Genomic DNA, 11,301 nt, shown 5'->3' on the forward strand with positions numbered 1-11,301 from the left:
AAAATAAAGTTATAAAAATTCTCTGAATTTGATCTGTTATGTAAATACACATTTCTTTAAGAAGCTGTAAGGATGTTTATATATATCGAGAAGACAGTTTGAGATACTCCTAAGTTTTACAGGTGAGCTATGCACATTCATAGTAAGGTGGTAAAATATCTTGTCCCGAGCTATTTCTAATAAACACTAATTTTGAAGTATATCCAACTATTATTTTTGAAGAAAACAGAGCTGTTGTTAAATTGAAATATACTTTTTTTTTTACTAGAGCATATATTTCAAGAATAGCAGTCATGTTTTCATAAATGTTCTTTGATACATGTGTATATAAAGAGAGAGACATTAACATATTTTACATGTATGTTGACATACACACAGATGTAGACACGTAATTGCTAAAATAACTAATTGCAGCAAAGTTCAGAGTTTAGCTATTATGATTTATATTTCCAAAGTACTTTAGAAATAATAGGTTTTCATTCTATTCTCCCTTTAGGGCTCTGTTATATGAATTGATCCTTACTCAGCGAGAGTGAACATTTTGTATTCTGTTAGATATTCAGCCCACTCCTTTTTTGATATCTCAGCAGGCAGTTTGTTCTTAAAACCAAAATTTTCTGGCTTTGAAACCAATGACAAATAAACTACCATTGCTACTGAGAGCAAGGTGGGAAGGGAGCTGTGTGTTTATGTAAAACTTCATGAGGATACGGCAGGGATGGTTGTAGAGCATGACCACTCAGTGCCAGGAAAGTGCAATATTTTCACTGAATATTACAGTGAAAATTATTTACCTATTAAATTCACTTCTTTTCTACATTAAATCATTCCTTCATCTGACAGTTGGAGACCAACAAAATAAGATACAATTATACAGGAGTCTAGAGAGAAAGGAGTGAAGAGTGGTGTAAAGTATTATCTGATGTTACAGAGACCAAATCTGATGACAACCCTGAAAGCAGAAGAGTAGCCTGTAGTCTAATGCATAACACAGGAGCTTCATGTCATCTGACTTTTCTTTGGGCCACTTAAAGCCTGACTGTAGATGTAAGCCCATTGCTTCCATTTGTAAGAGGAGATGGAGATGACAGTGTCCTGGATGTCACACAAAGACATAGCTCATAAAGGGAGGACAAGGAAGGCCTAACCCTACGAGTCTTCAGGAAGGAGCTCAACATTCAGTGGGATGGCTTAGACTTATTCTGGATGAAAAGGGAGGGTGCTGAGCCTAAAGCTTGCCCACAATCCCACTGAACTCTCTCACTTCCTAGGTTTTATGAGTGGGCTGAGAACTCAAGGACAGGTTGTCCTTAGCATGGATGGATCTTGGAAGTAAGTTAGACCCCAAAGAGTCTAAGTTCATTTTTCAAATCCCTGAATACGTCTACACTCCAACACTCTGGATGAAATGGGATTCATTGAGAAAGGAAAGACTGTTGTTTTCCTTTTCTCCTTTGGAGAAAGTGTAGCTATGGGTGATTCATTCATTCATTCATGTGTAATGGGACAATAAGTGTTAATAAGATGCAGGCCCTGCCTTCAAGAAATTCATAATTCCTTTTGTGACCATTTGGAAACTGAGAAATAGATAAATAGCCATATAAATACAAAGTAGTAAATCCACTGAAAACAAAATTTCTGGTTCTTACAGAATCCCAGAGGAAAGGCATCTGGAAAGTTCAGGATGACTGCCTGGAGGAGGTGACATCTGTAGAAGATTTGAAGGCTCTTCCTGGCTGGTTTGAAAGGAAAGCGGGGGCTGTGCATCCTAAGAAGGGGTCACTGGGCTTGCAAAGTTCTGGAGGAAGGGAGAAGGAAGAGTCCAAAAGAAGCTTTTCCAGCCCAGTTTAAAGGTCTGGTTTTAATCAGTAAAGGGGTGTGGTCGGATTCAATCTAATATACTGTGTGAAGATCATGGGAGAAGGGTGGCCTTGTAAGCAGCAGGGTGGTGGTGTTAATCTAGGTAAGCGACACTGGGGCCTGTGGCTGAAGATAGTAAAGCTGTGTATCTAATACTTGTTCAACCAGAGTGCATGGGCATGCTAAGTCACTTCAATTGTGTTTAACTCTTTGCAACCCTATGGACCATAGCCTGCCAGACTCCTCTGTGCATGGGATTTTCCAGGCAAGAATACTAGAGTGGGTTGCCATTTCCTCCTCCAAGGCATCTTCCTGACCCAGGGATCGAACCCATGTCTCCTGCATTGGCAGGTCGGTTCTCTACCACTAGCACCACCTGGGAAGCTCCCTGCATGCAGAAGGATGTTTCGTTGGTTCTCACCTAAGGCTGAGAAGATGGCTGCTGCCCAGAACATCTCTCCCATCAGCGCAGGGATGAACAGCAGCCCACCCATGCGCTTCCCATAGATTTGCTGGAAGGGGTCTAGCATGGTCACGTAGCCCTTGGAACGCATGGGTTTTGCGAAGAACAGACCACCTAAAGGAAATTCAAACAAGCGTTAAAGAGAAAATTGAAAATCTGCAATATAAAAGTCTTTGCTAACCTTTTACTGTGTATAATTTCTCAAAGGAAATGAATTTTTTAGAATACTTCTATGTGTTGAGGAATCAGTCTGCAAAATCCTGTGAGTACAGGACCAAGAAATATTTAGCAATAAAGTGGAAATTCCTTAACACAATGACCGTTGTAGGCATCCAAGGCTGTACATAGCATGGCCAAATCATTTGGGCTGAAAAACGTGGACCAGCTCAGCACTCCCTTAAATGTCTATGCACCTGTATTATTTGATTAAGCACAAGATCCAACAAAAGTATTCTAAGAGCAAAATAATAAAACAAAAATAGGAACTGTGTTAAATAATATTCTTGATCTTTTATTAGTTTGATTTACAACAAGATATTCAGGTACCATTCAAATTGATTCATTTTTAATGATATGTCCACACTATTTTGGAAATAAAAAACATCATTACACTAAGAAATTCACTGTGCTGATTGCAAAACGATCAAGGGAATTTTTTCCACATATTCCATAATCAAGAGATCCAGTCAGCTACACATTCATGTTACCACTTCCTGATAACAGTGACTTCGGTGGGATTTCCGGTGGCATTTCCCACAATAGTTATGCTGTTTGACTTATTCTTTCAGTTGCTATTTATACTCCTAATCTTTATGCTTTACTGACTGAGTCACTCGGGTATAAAGCTTTTCTTACCTAAAATCAGACTAAGAGAATATCCAATGGGTGCCTGAGCCCACGCCAAGCCGTAATCTGGAACATACACGGCCTCCGCTGTCCCGTTGATGTAGCCTCCTCCAACCCAGGTGGCTGAAACAGGATGAGGAGCGAAGGGGAGATGTATCATGCCTGTTGTCCCTGAGACCCGCTTGGCCCCACAGGGTGCCCCTGAGCCCCGAGAGGCCTGTGGGACTGCCACCAGACACATGGCTGGTCTGGGTGGAAGTGATCGAAGAGTGAAAACTGCACTTTGGATTTCTAAGACTCATCATAGAAAAATAAGTGTTAAGACTTCTTAATCTTTTTTGTACTGGTTACACAACAAAATTAAAACATTCTCAACATACTGAGTTAAGTAATTCTATTATTTACATTAATTCACCTATTTTTTTGTGCTTTTTAAAAAGTGATATGTAGAAAATTGAAGATTACATTTGTGGCTTACATCATATTTCCACTGAACAGTGTTGCCCTGGATATTTTCTAAATCCCCCGAGTCATGAACATTTTGAAATGATTTTATAATATCACAAAGTCTGAGATCATATGTGATATATTTCACGACTGCTTCCATTCTTAATAATGCTACAACTCTTCCCCTTGCTTCCATAACATGGAGTCAAGTGTCTTGATTTCAAGGGCCTTTTATTTTAATTGTATTGATCTTTCCTCATTGATAATGACTATTGTCTTCAAGGAGTGAAGTGTGTGTGTGTGTGTGTGTGTGTGTGTGCATGTTTGCATGTGTGGTTGTGGGTGTGGGTGCTTTCCATTAATAGAGTCACTTCATAAACATGCTGGGTGCATAGGGTTTTGGCAAATCTATCTTAAATGATAATGTAGTTGTACTTACTACCTTACACTGTTAAGGAAGTGGAGGGAGGAGGGTGCCAGGTGATGTAATTGAGCTTAAATTGCTTTTTCCTTCTCTGTCTCTGGATAGAGACCTACACTTAGGTGTAGGTCTGACCTACACCTGACCTACACTTAGGGTTTGGGTCAGCCTTCAGGAGAATTAAAATGTTGACTGCATGCATGCTCATTTGCAAGTCTTTGTTCTAATCTGGGTCTTTCAGGCAGACATTTGATATTTCATAAAGAATAATAAGAACTATGTCTTCTTCAGATATTATTTAATAACATTATTGTAGCATAACAGCTGAAGAAGGGAGGCCATAGAATCAAAGAAAGCATGTTTTGATTAAACAACTTTGGGTCCAAAATGATCTATAAACTCTATCATTTTCTCTGAGAAGAACTGTAGTAGTTGATTTTTGCTGAAATGCTAAAGTTAATGGAACACTCTAAACTTGGCAGTTTATACCCTTTGAAAAGTATTGTCAAACTATTTACAATAATCCCTAGGTATAATTGCTGTAAAATTATGAGGAATAGAGGCTGGCATGAAGCTTACCAAATATGAGACTGAATTCTGGGCTGCAATGGGGAATAAAATTTGACTCTGAAAAATTCTCTGAAATTTCACAGTTAGAATGTTCATAAAACAAATAACTTGTTTATGAAACTGCCAAAGACAAGTGTTTCTTGCCAAAATTTATCTGGCATTTAATCCAAACCCAAAGCAAAGGAGAGAGAGCCTTCAGTGGTTGATCCAATTTTTAAAAGGTCAATATGAAAAGACCTGCCTGCAAAGGAACTTTACATACACAAATGGAGAGTTTATACACAAAATCCTCAAGTGGACAAATGATATTTAGCTGCTACCCCATCTTCACAGCAGCTTTTCCATGGTGGTGATCAATAACAAATGCTATGATGTGCTTTTCTTATCCTAAACCTGGTGAAATTTTAAAGACTTTCCTTCCCAACCTCCCACAAATGGCAAGTAACCAGGACCTAGAGCAATGACTTCTCACAGCACAGCCCCTGAGACCTCACCTTCCTGTCAGTCATCTGTGACTCCGAACACCACACAGGAAATGTTTTGCCACGTTAAGTAAATGCCTGTTGGTCTTATTAGTGATCTTATTGGGTCTTAGTAGCACAACATTTATTAGTGATCAGTTTTCATTGTGTAGGTCTCCTCTCCATTTCCAGAAAGAAAACTGGTGCTTGAGTTAAAATATCATAATTACAAACTACTGTATTAAAGTATTATAATATAGACAGGCAGACTTGGGTACTTTTTGTAATTAAAGTCCCTCTATTGTTATCAATATGGTCATTTGCATGTTCGTATATTTTCACGTCAGATTCTTGAGAACAAGGATTCTTTTAAATCATATGCATTTTTATTTTCAATTTTTATTCCTTATCAAATAACACAATCAATGAATCTGACAAGTTTAGATAATATGGTTCAGATTTTAATTGAACTATGATATTGATCAAGGCTCTGTTTGGTTCTGAGAAAAAATCTTTAAAAGCTAAGTTCGAGCAGGACACGTTATAAGAAATATCATAATTCAAATTTTTTCAATATAGTTTAATAGCCTATTAGATTAAAATCACTCTAAATGATAAAAGAACAAATTCTGAGATATTATCTTTATGAACATAATTAATGTATTATTTAACTAGAGTATTAGAAAGTTATTATAATTTACAATTAATAAAATACTTTCGTATGCAACAGTTTATTTATTCTTTTCAACCATTTGAGGGAAATAAACAACTGTCATTTTATTTTGCTTTTCTTCTTATTTTCTTTGTCAAAAGAGAAATCTGAGGGAGATATAATTACAATGCTTTAATTCACTTCAGATACCAGTATTCCATGTGGGTCTTTGTTTGTGCTCTAATGAAAACTGAAGATGAAGATACAAAGGTGCCTGTATTGTTCATCAACAGCTGGATAATAAGAAAAAAAAAACAAGAAAATCTGCACCAACGTTTCAGTAAACATCTGCAGGTGATAGGTAAGTGGGTGATTCTTATTCTTCATGTTTTTGTATTTTTTCTGGTTTTGTTTATTATGCATCATAGAAAATATTTTGTAAAATACATTTTTTTTTCTGTATGTGTGTTTATGTACAAAAAATGAGAAACAGAGGGTAAAAGAGAGCTCTTTTCACCCTGGGTACCTTTATGGAGAAGTGGGGAGAGGTTGGGTGTGGTTCACTGTGTGGCCGCCAGACCTGGCTCTGGTCCTTACTAACCACACGAGTCTGGGTCCTGAGTAGCCCAGAGCCCTTCCGAGTGCTGTCATGAAGATCGAACAAAACCATGTATGGTTGGCAAAGAGTAAAACAAACAAAATGTGACTATCTGAGAGGCAGAATCGATCATCAATAAATTATTCTATGACACTGTAGGTTTCAAATGGCCAAACAGGGATGCAGTCTGCCCAGATTGGTTTGGAAAACTTTTTGAAATACAGGGTTAATGATTTTTAACTAGCACTTCAGGACTGAAATTTGGTTATCATTCTGATATGGTTTCCAGTGGGATATTTCTCCACTGGGCACTCATAGTAATTCTGTTGGTATGGATTATATTGATAATATTTAAAAACCTAATATAACTCTAAAATGAAATGTTTGATGTTAGTGAATATGTATCAAGTGGTAGTATGGATATAATTTTAAATTGTTGTTTTTCAGTATTATTTGAAGATATTAACAACCGAGAAGAATAGAAAAGAAAAACAAGCCACCACTTAATCAGAACCACCTTTGGGCAAAGGAGGACAGACTCTGGGGGCTTCTGGCATGGAGGGGTTTGAATGGGTGATAGTTGCAGTTGGTGGCTGAAGGATTCTTACTAAGACACACCCTGGTGTTTCCCTTTTGTATCAGTATTCCTGAAACCTTTTCCTCAGACCCGTGGATTCATAACACGTGATTGTCTTCCTGTGAGTAAAATTACTTCATTACATGGGAGAATAAGGTTTCAAGACAGGACATCAGTCAATTTGGAATTGGGCTGCCTCCAAAGTGACTTATTTAGTTTTAAAACCATCACTGGTTAGTGTTCATCAACTAGTTAGCATCCATTAAGACAGCTCGGTCACAACTTGATGCCTGTAGTAAGGAGTAAAAGGAGGTGCTGCCTACATCACATCGATGAACAGAAACACAACTTGTGAGACTCAGGCACTTCTGCACATTCCCCCGCCTCTTTGTTTTCACTGCTTCCACCCACCCAGCAGCCCAGAGCCCAGATTTCTCTCACTGATATTCTGTCCAGTAACTGATAATAACATCATTTGGTCCAGTGCTACTGGGTTGAAAATATTTGAAAAATATATAAGTAGTGAACACAGAGACTTACTCAAGGACAAAGAATGAGGTTTGCTTTGTTCCCCTGAAGAGCTATGGCAGGGATGGCACAAAGGTGGGCGTGAGGGGACCCACCTGTCATGGTGAATCCACCCACCAGCAGCCCGATGTCGCGGCCGCCCACGATGATGGCCTCGCTACGCTCCTCCGCACTGCCACTGTTCTTGGTCCTCCAGGCGGCCCAGATGCCGACCAGCAAGATGAGAAGGTAGAACACCACGATGGCTACCAGCCCTTCCACCTGGAAATCCATTGTCACTGAGGGCTCTGGGCTCTGCCGCGGCAGCTACTTCATTAAGACTTCTGCGAAAACACAGATGCCTTACAAGCCAGCCAAGCAAATACAGGCAGCCCGGGTACACCAGCTGGCTCCTGAGCGGTGGCCACTTAAAGAAGAAGTGCATTGAAATCCGAAGTTTACCTGTGGCTACCAACAAGCCTTCATTCCATCACTCTCTTTCTGTTCAACAACTGAACCTTGTCTTGGGTTTGCAAGAAACAGAGAAAATGGGGGTTTTGCTGTTTAAGGAATGTGCTCATTTTGTATTAAATTCTTGCAGTGTAAAATTAACCTTGTTGTGTTTTAACCCGGTAACTTGGGCAAGAAGTCACTCAATCAGCAAGTCTGTATTTACTTTGGAACCACTATACTGTTCAATCCAGAATTGTTCAGTAGTGCAGATGCATCATAAAGGATCACTCTGAGAACCCATGCATAATCATTCATTCATTCAATCATCATCCCATCCCTCCTTTCAAACATCTTCAGGGAGTGGTTCCAAAAGTAACCTGCCATGCAAATATCTGGGGAAAAAATTTAGGAAGATCAACTTCAAAACAACATGGACCTCCAATTTTCAACAAGTGCAGGAGGATTAAGTTATGGCAGCCACTAAAGGCTTGTGCTATTTAGAGGGTCTCCGTCCTTCAACCCTTCCCACCCAGTGTCTTCCCTCTCTCCCCTGCTCCCTCAGTGGCACACACAGGGAAACGACTTAATAATACAGAAATGCTTGAAACAAAGCGGAGCGTCACAAGCACTAAAAACAAGACCCTTAGAAGAGACGCGTCAAGTTCTAATGCCTTTAATTTCTAGAATTCTTGTTCTCTCGTATCTTCCTCTCGTGCCCGTGGCTATCCATTCTCCTCAATCGGCACGGACAAGTTTTTGGGCAAGCCAGACCTCCGTGCATGCAGATGGGCGACAGATCTTGGGCTAAAGAACCAGCCTCTGTCCCTTGGGCTCAGAGAAGTCAAAAGGAGCGCGAGTGGCGAGTGAGGGGTGAGCTTTGCCTTTGCAGCCTTAGCACCCCGTGTTCCCCTCCCCACCTGCAGGTCTCCCCCTATCCTGCTCCGGGGGGATCCTTCTGCGCCCCAGGGTCCCTCCTGAGCCCGCGGCGTCCCCGGCGCCCCCACTGCACCCCGACTTCACAGCCGCTCGCACCCAAGGACCCAGGCTGCGAGACCCGGCCCGCTGGGCGTCCCCGCGGGAGGGAGGCACAGAGCCGCGTCGGAGGGGTGGCCCCGACGCGCTCCTACCTGGAGTGGCCGCCGCGCAGGGAAGCGCTCCGCGGGTCCAGGCTCCTCTCGGCCGAGACTGCACGGGACACTGGCGTGTGGTCGGGGCGCAGGGCGGCAGGCCAGGAGGGTCCGCTCCCGAAGCTTCGCACCCGGAATCTCCAGAATCGTTGCGCGCGCGAAGTTGACAGGTGTGGGCGCGGCTCGGGGCGCTCGGCGCGGCCAAGAGGCGATCGATCCAGTATTGGCCACAGTCCCCTTTATAAGGGCGGCCGGTCGTCAGAGCCGGGGAGGCGAACGTCAGAGCAAAGTGCCCGCGAGCCGGCGGGCGTGGGGCGCAGGGGACGCGCCGGAGCCGCGGGCCGGGCTGCGCTCTGGGCGCGGGGCCAGCGCCGCCGCGGGGTCCCGGCCTGACGACGCGGGCGAGGCGCGGCCACTCCCGCTCCCTCCTCCAGGAAGCGGGGCTCGATTCCCCGGAGTCATTGCCAATTTCCTACTTTCCACGACTCTGGTTGGAAGCTGGGAATGGGGAGATGGGGAGGGTCTCAAGAAATTGTTTTCAGGTGGAGTCTCTGGAGGTCCGGCAGAGGGGAGGGGTCTAGGGAGTCTCACCTCCCCCAGACTTTGGTTTCTTGAGGCGCCACTCGCTGGTGCGTGAGGACCCCTCCCCGGGCCCCGGTGGAGGCTGATCCTTGCTTCTCTGGTTCTTTGAAGAAGACATCTCACAAAGGTTTCGAGAATCAATTTTAAATCCATACCCTTTCTACACTTTGGAGTGGTCTGAAACAATGGGGGTGTCATGTCAGCCAGCCAAGGTTGAGCTGAACAGGTTGCTTGCCCACCAATGTACATTTTCCAGTGCTGTAAAATTTTGCTGCTGCTGCTGCTATAAAGTTTTAAATATCTATCTACACCTAGACATTATATCTGATACCTAGATTATATATCCATGGGTATAGTTGCATGTCTATAGCTGTATTTACATCTAGCTATATTTCTGCATCTATGGAGATAGATCTCTAGATAGATCTATCTTTCGATAGATCTCAATCTATGGAGATAGATATAGTTAACTGTGTGTATTTCTATAAGTGTGTGAGTGTAGGGGAGAGAGGAGGGAGAGGGGAGACACACAGAGAGAAAGACAGCCTCTCTGGCTACTCTCTCACTCAGCTCCGTATTCCACCATCCATGCCACTGAATTAAGCAGTGAAATATGAAAATCTAATAATTAATGGAATAAGTAATCATGTTTGTTAACGACTGTCCACCTCTCTTGATGCAAAATTTCAGCACATCCCCCGTTTTTGTACACTGGATTTGGAAATGAACTTTCACATTCCCATCACTACTGCTTTTCTTTGTTCTCTATAAACAATGATAGCATCCAACCACCTTGTTTGAGATAAAGCCTGGGGAGGTCAAAGTCTTCAGATAGAGAAGGACCTGTGAGTAGTTATCTTGTCTGATTTGTATGATTAACTCACAGCTTTCCTGGAAAAGGATCGCATAGCCTGTCAATATGACTTCATTTTTAAACAGGTAAGGGTTATAAATTTAAGCAATTTTAAGAAACTCATGGAGGGAAGACAGAGATGAGATTTCATATAATTACTGAAATGCTCTTAGTGGAGATTCATTCATTCATTCATTTTGTTTTTGACAATTATAACTCAATTTCTGCTTCTGGGCTTTGGCCACAGGTTAACGTTTTCCATACCAGAATGTACTTCAGGTGATGATGGCGGAAAGCATGTGACTGTAGCAGTATAGCAGGACAGGTATGGATAGTGGCTGTGTGTGAATTGGTGTCCACGGCTAAGGTCAGTCTCAGATCCAAGGAGGGATGAAAAAGAGGCTGTCCTCAAAGAAACATCACCAGGGCTTAAGGGACAAGTGTCGGAATGCAGCCAGGGTGAGAGCTCTCCTCGGGGCCCACCTAATCCACTTTAAGATGCGGGACTTGCCAGACTCCAGAATTGGAGCCAGATCTGGGAGGTACAATGACCTTGAAGATGGCCAGACAGATTCTGGCCTGGCAGAGGAGCTGTCTGTCCTTCATGACGAAGAATGCCAGCTGAAAATAACAACCGCTGACGTGTTGAGTCCACTTCTGGGGAGACATTTGCTCATCTGCCGGGTCCTTGGAGCTCCAGTGTCTGATCCCAGGATGACGCTGCTGCGAATTTCTGCTCCAGGATGTGTTCCCTCTGACACTCGCTCCTCTGTTGTCATCAACGTGCCTCTCGCTCTCCGCCCACCTGGGAATGCATGATCACACACACGGTTAGAGAAATTCGTGTCAAGGGAAGATTGATTATAGCTTTGTTGGATAAAAAA

The 11,301-nt window shown here is 42.5% G+C and overlaps 1 protein-coding gene across 2 annotated transcripts in view; it reads right to left on the bottom strand.

The window, feature by feature from the left end:
• The window catches only part of SLC5A7 (solute carrier family 5 (sodium/choline cotransporter), member 7), a 22,773-nt gene extending 13,453 nt beyond the window's left edge, over nt 1-9,320 (bottom strand). The window contains exons 1-4 of one of the 2 annotated variants that reach the window (XM_010863001.1): nt 8,983-9,320; nt 7,519-7,746; nt 3,179-3,292; nt 2,282-2,437 (exon numbers count right to left, since the gene is read on the bottom strand). In XM_010863001.1, the coding sequence (XP_010861303.1) occupies nt 2,282-2,437; nt 3,179-3,292; nt 7,519-7,696 (448 nt within the window). In that variant the 5' untranslated portion in view covers nt 7,697-7,746; nt 8,983-9,320. Of the gene's footprint in view, nt 1-2,281; nt 2,438-3,178; nt 3,293-7,518; nt 7,747-7,864; nt 7,996-8,982 lie in introns of those variants that run through there. The other variant, XM_010863002.1, reaches the window with a different exon arrangement.
• Between the last annotated feature and the right edge of the window lie 1,981 nt (nt 9,321-11,301).

This window comes from Bison bison, unplaced genomic scaffold (assembly GCF_000754665.1).
Source record: "Bison bison bison isolate TAMUID 2011002044 unplaced genomic scaffold, Bison_UMD1.0 scf7180017864486, whole genome shotgun sequence".
Lineage (NCBI taxonomy): Eukaryota > Metazoa > Chordata > Mammalia > Artiodactyla > Bovidae > Bison > Bison bison.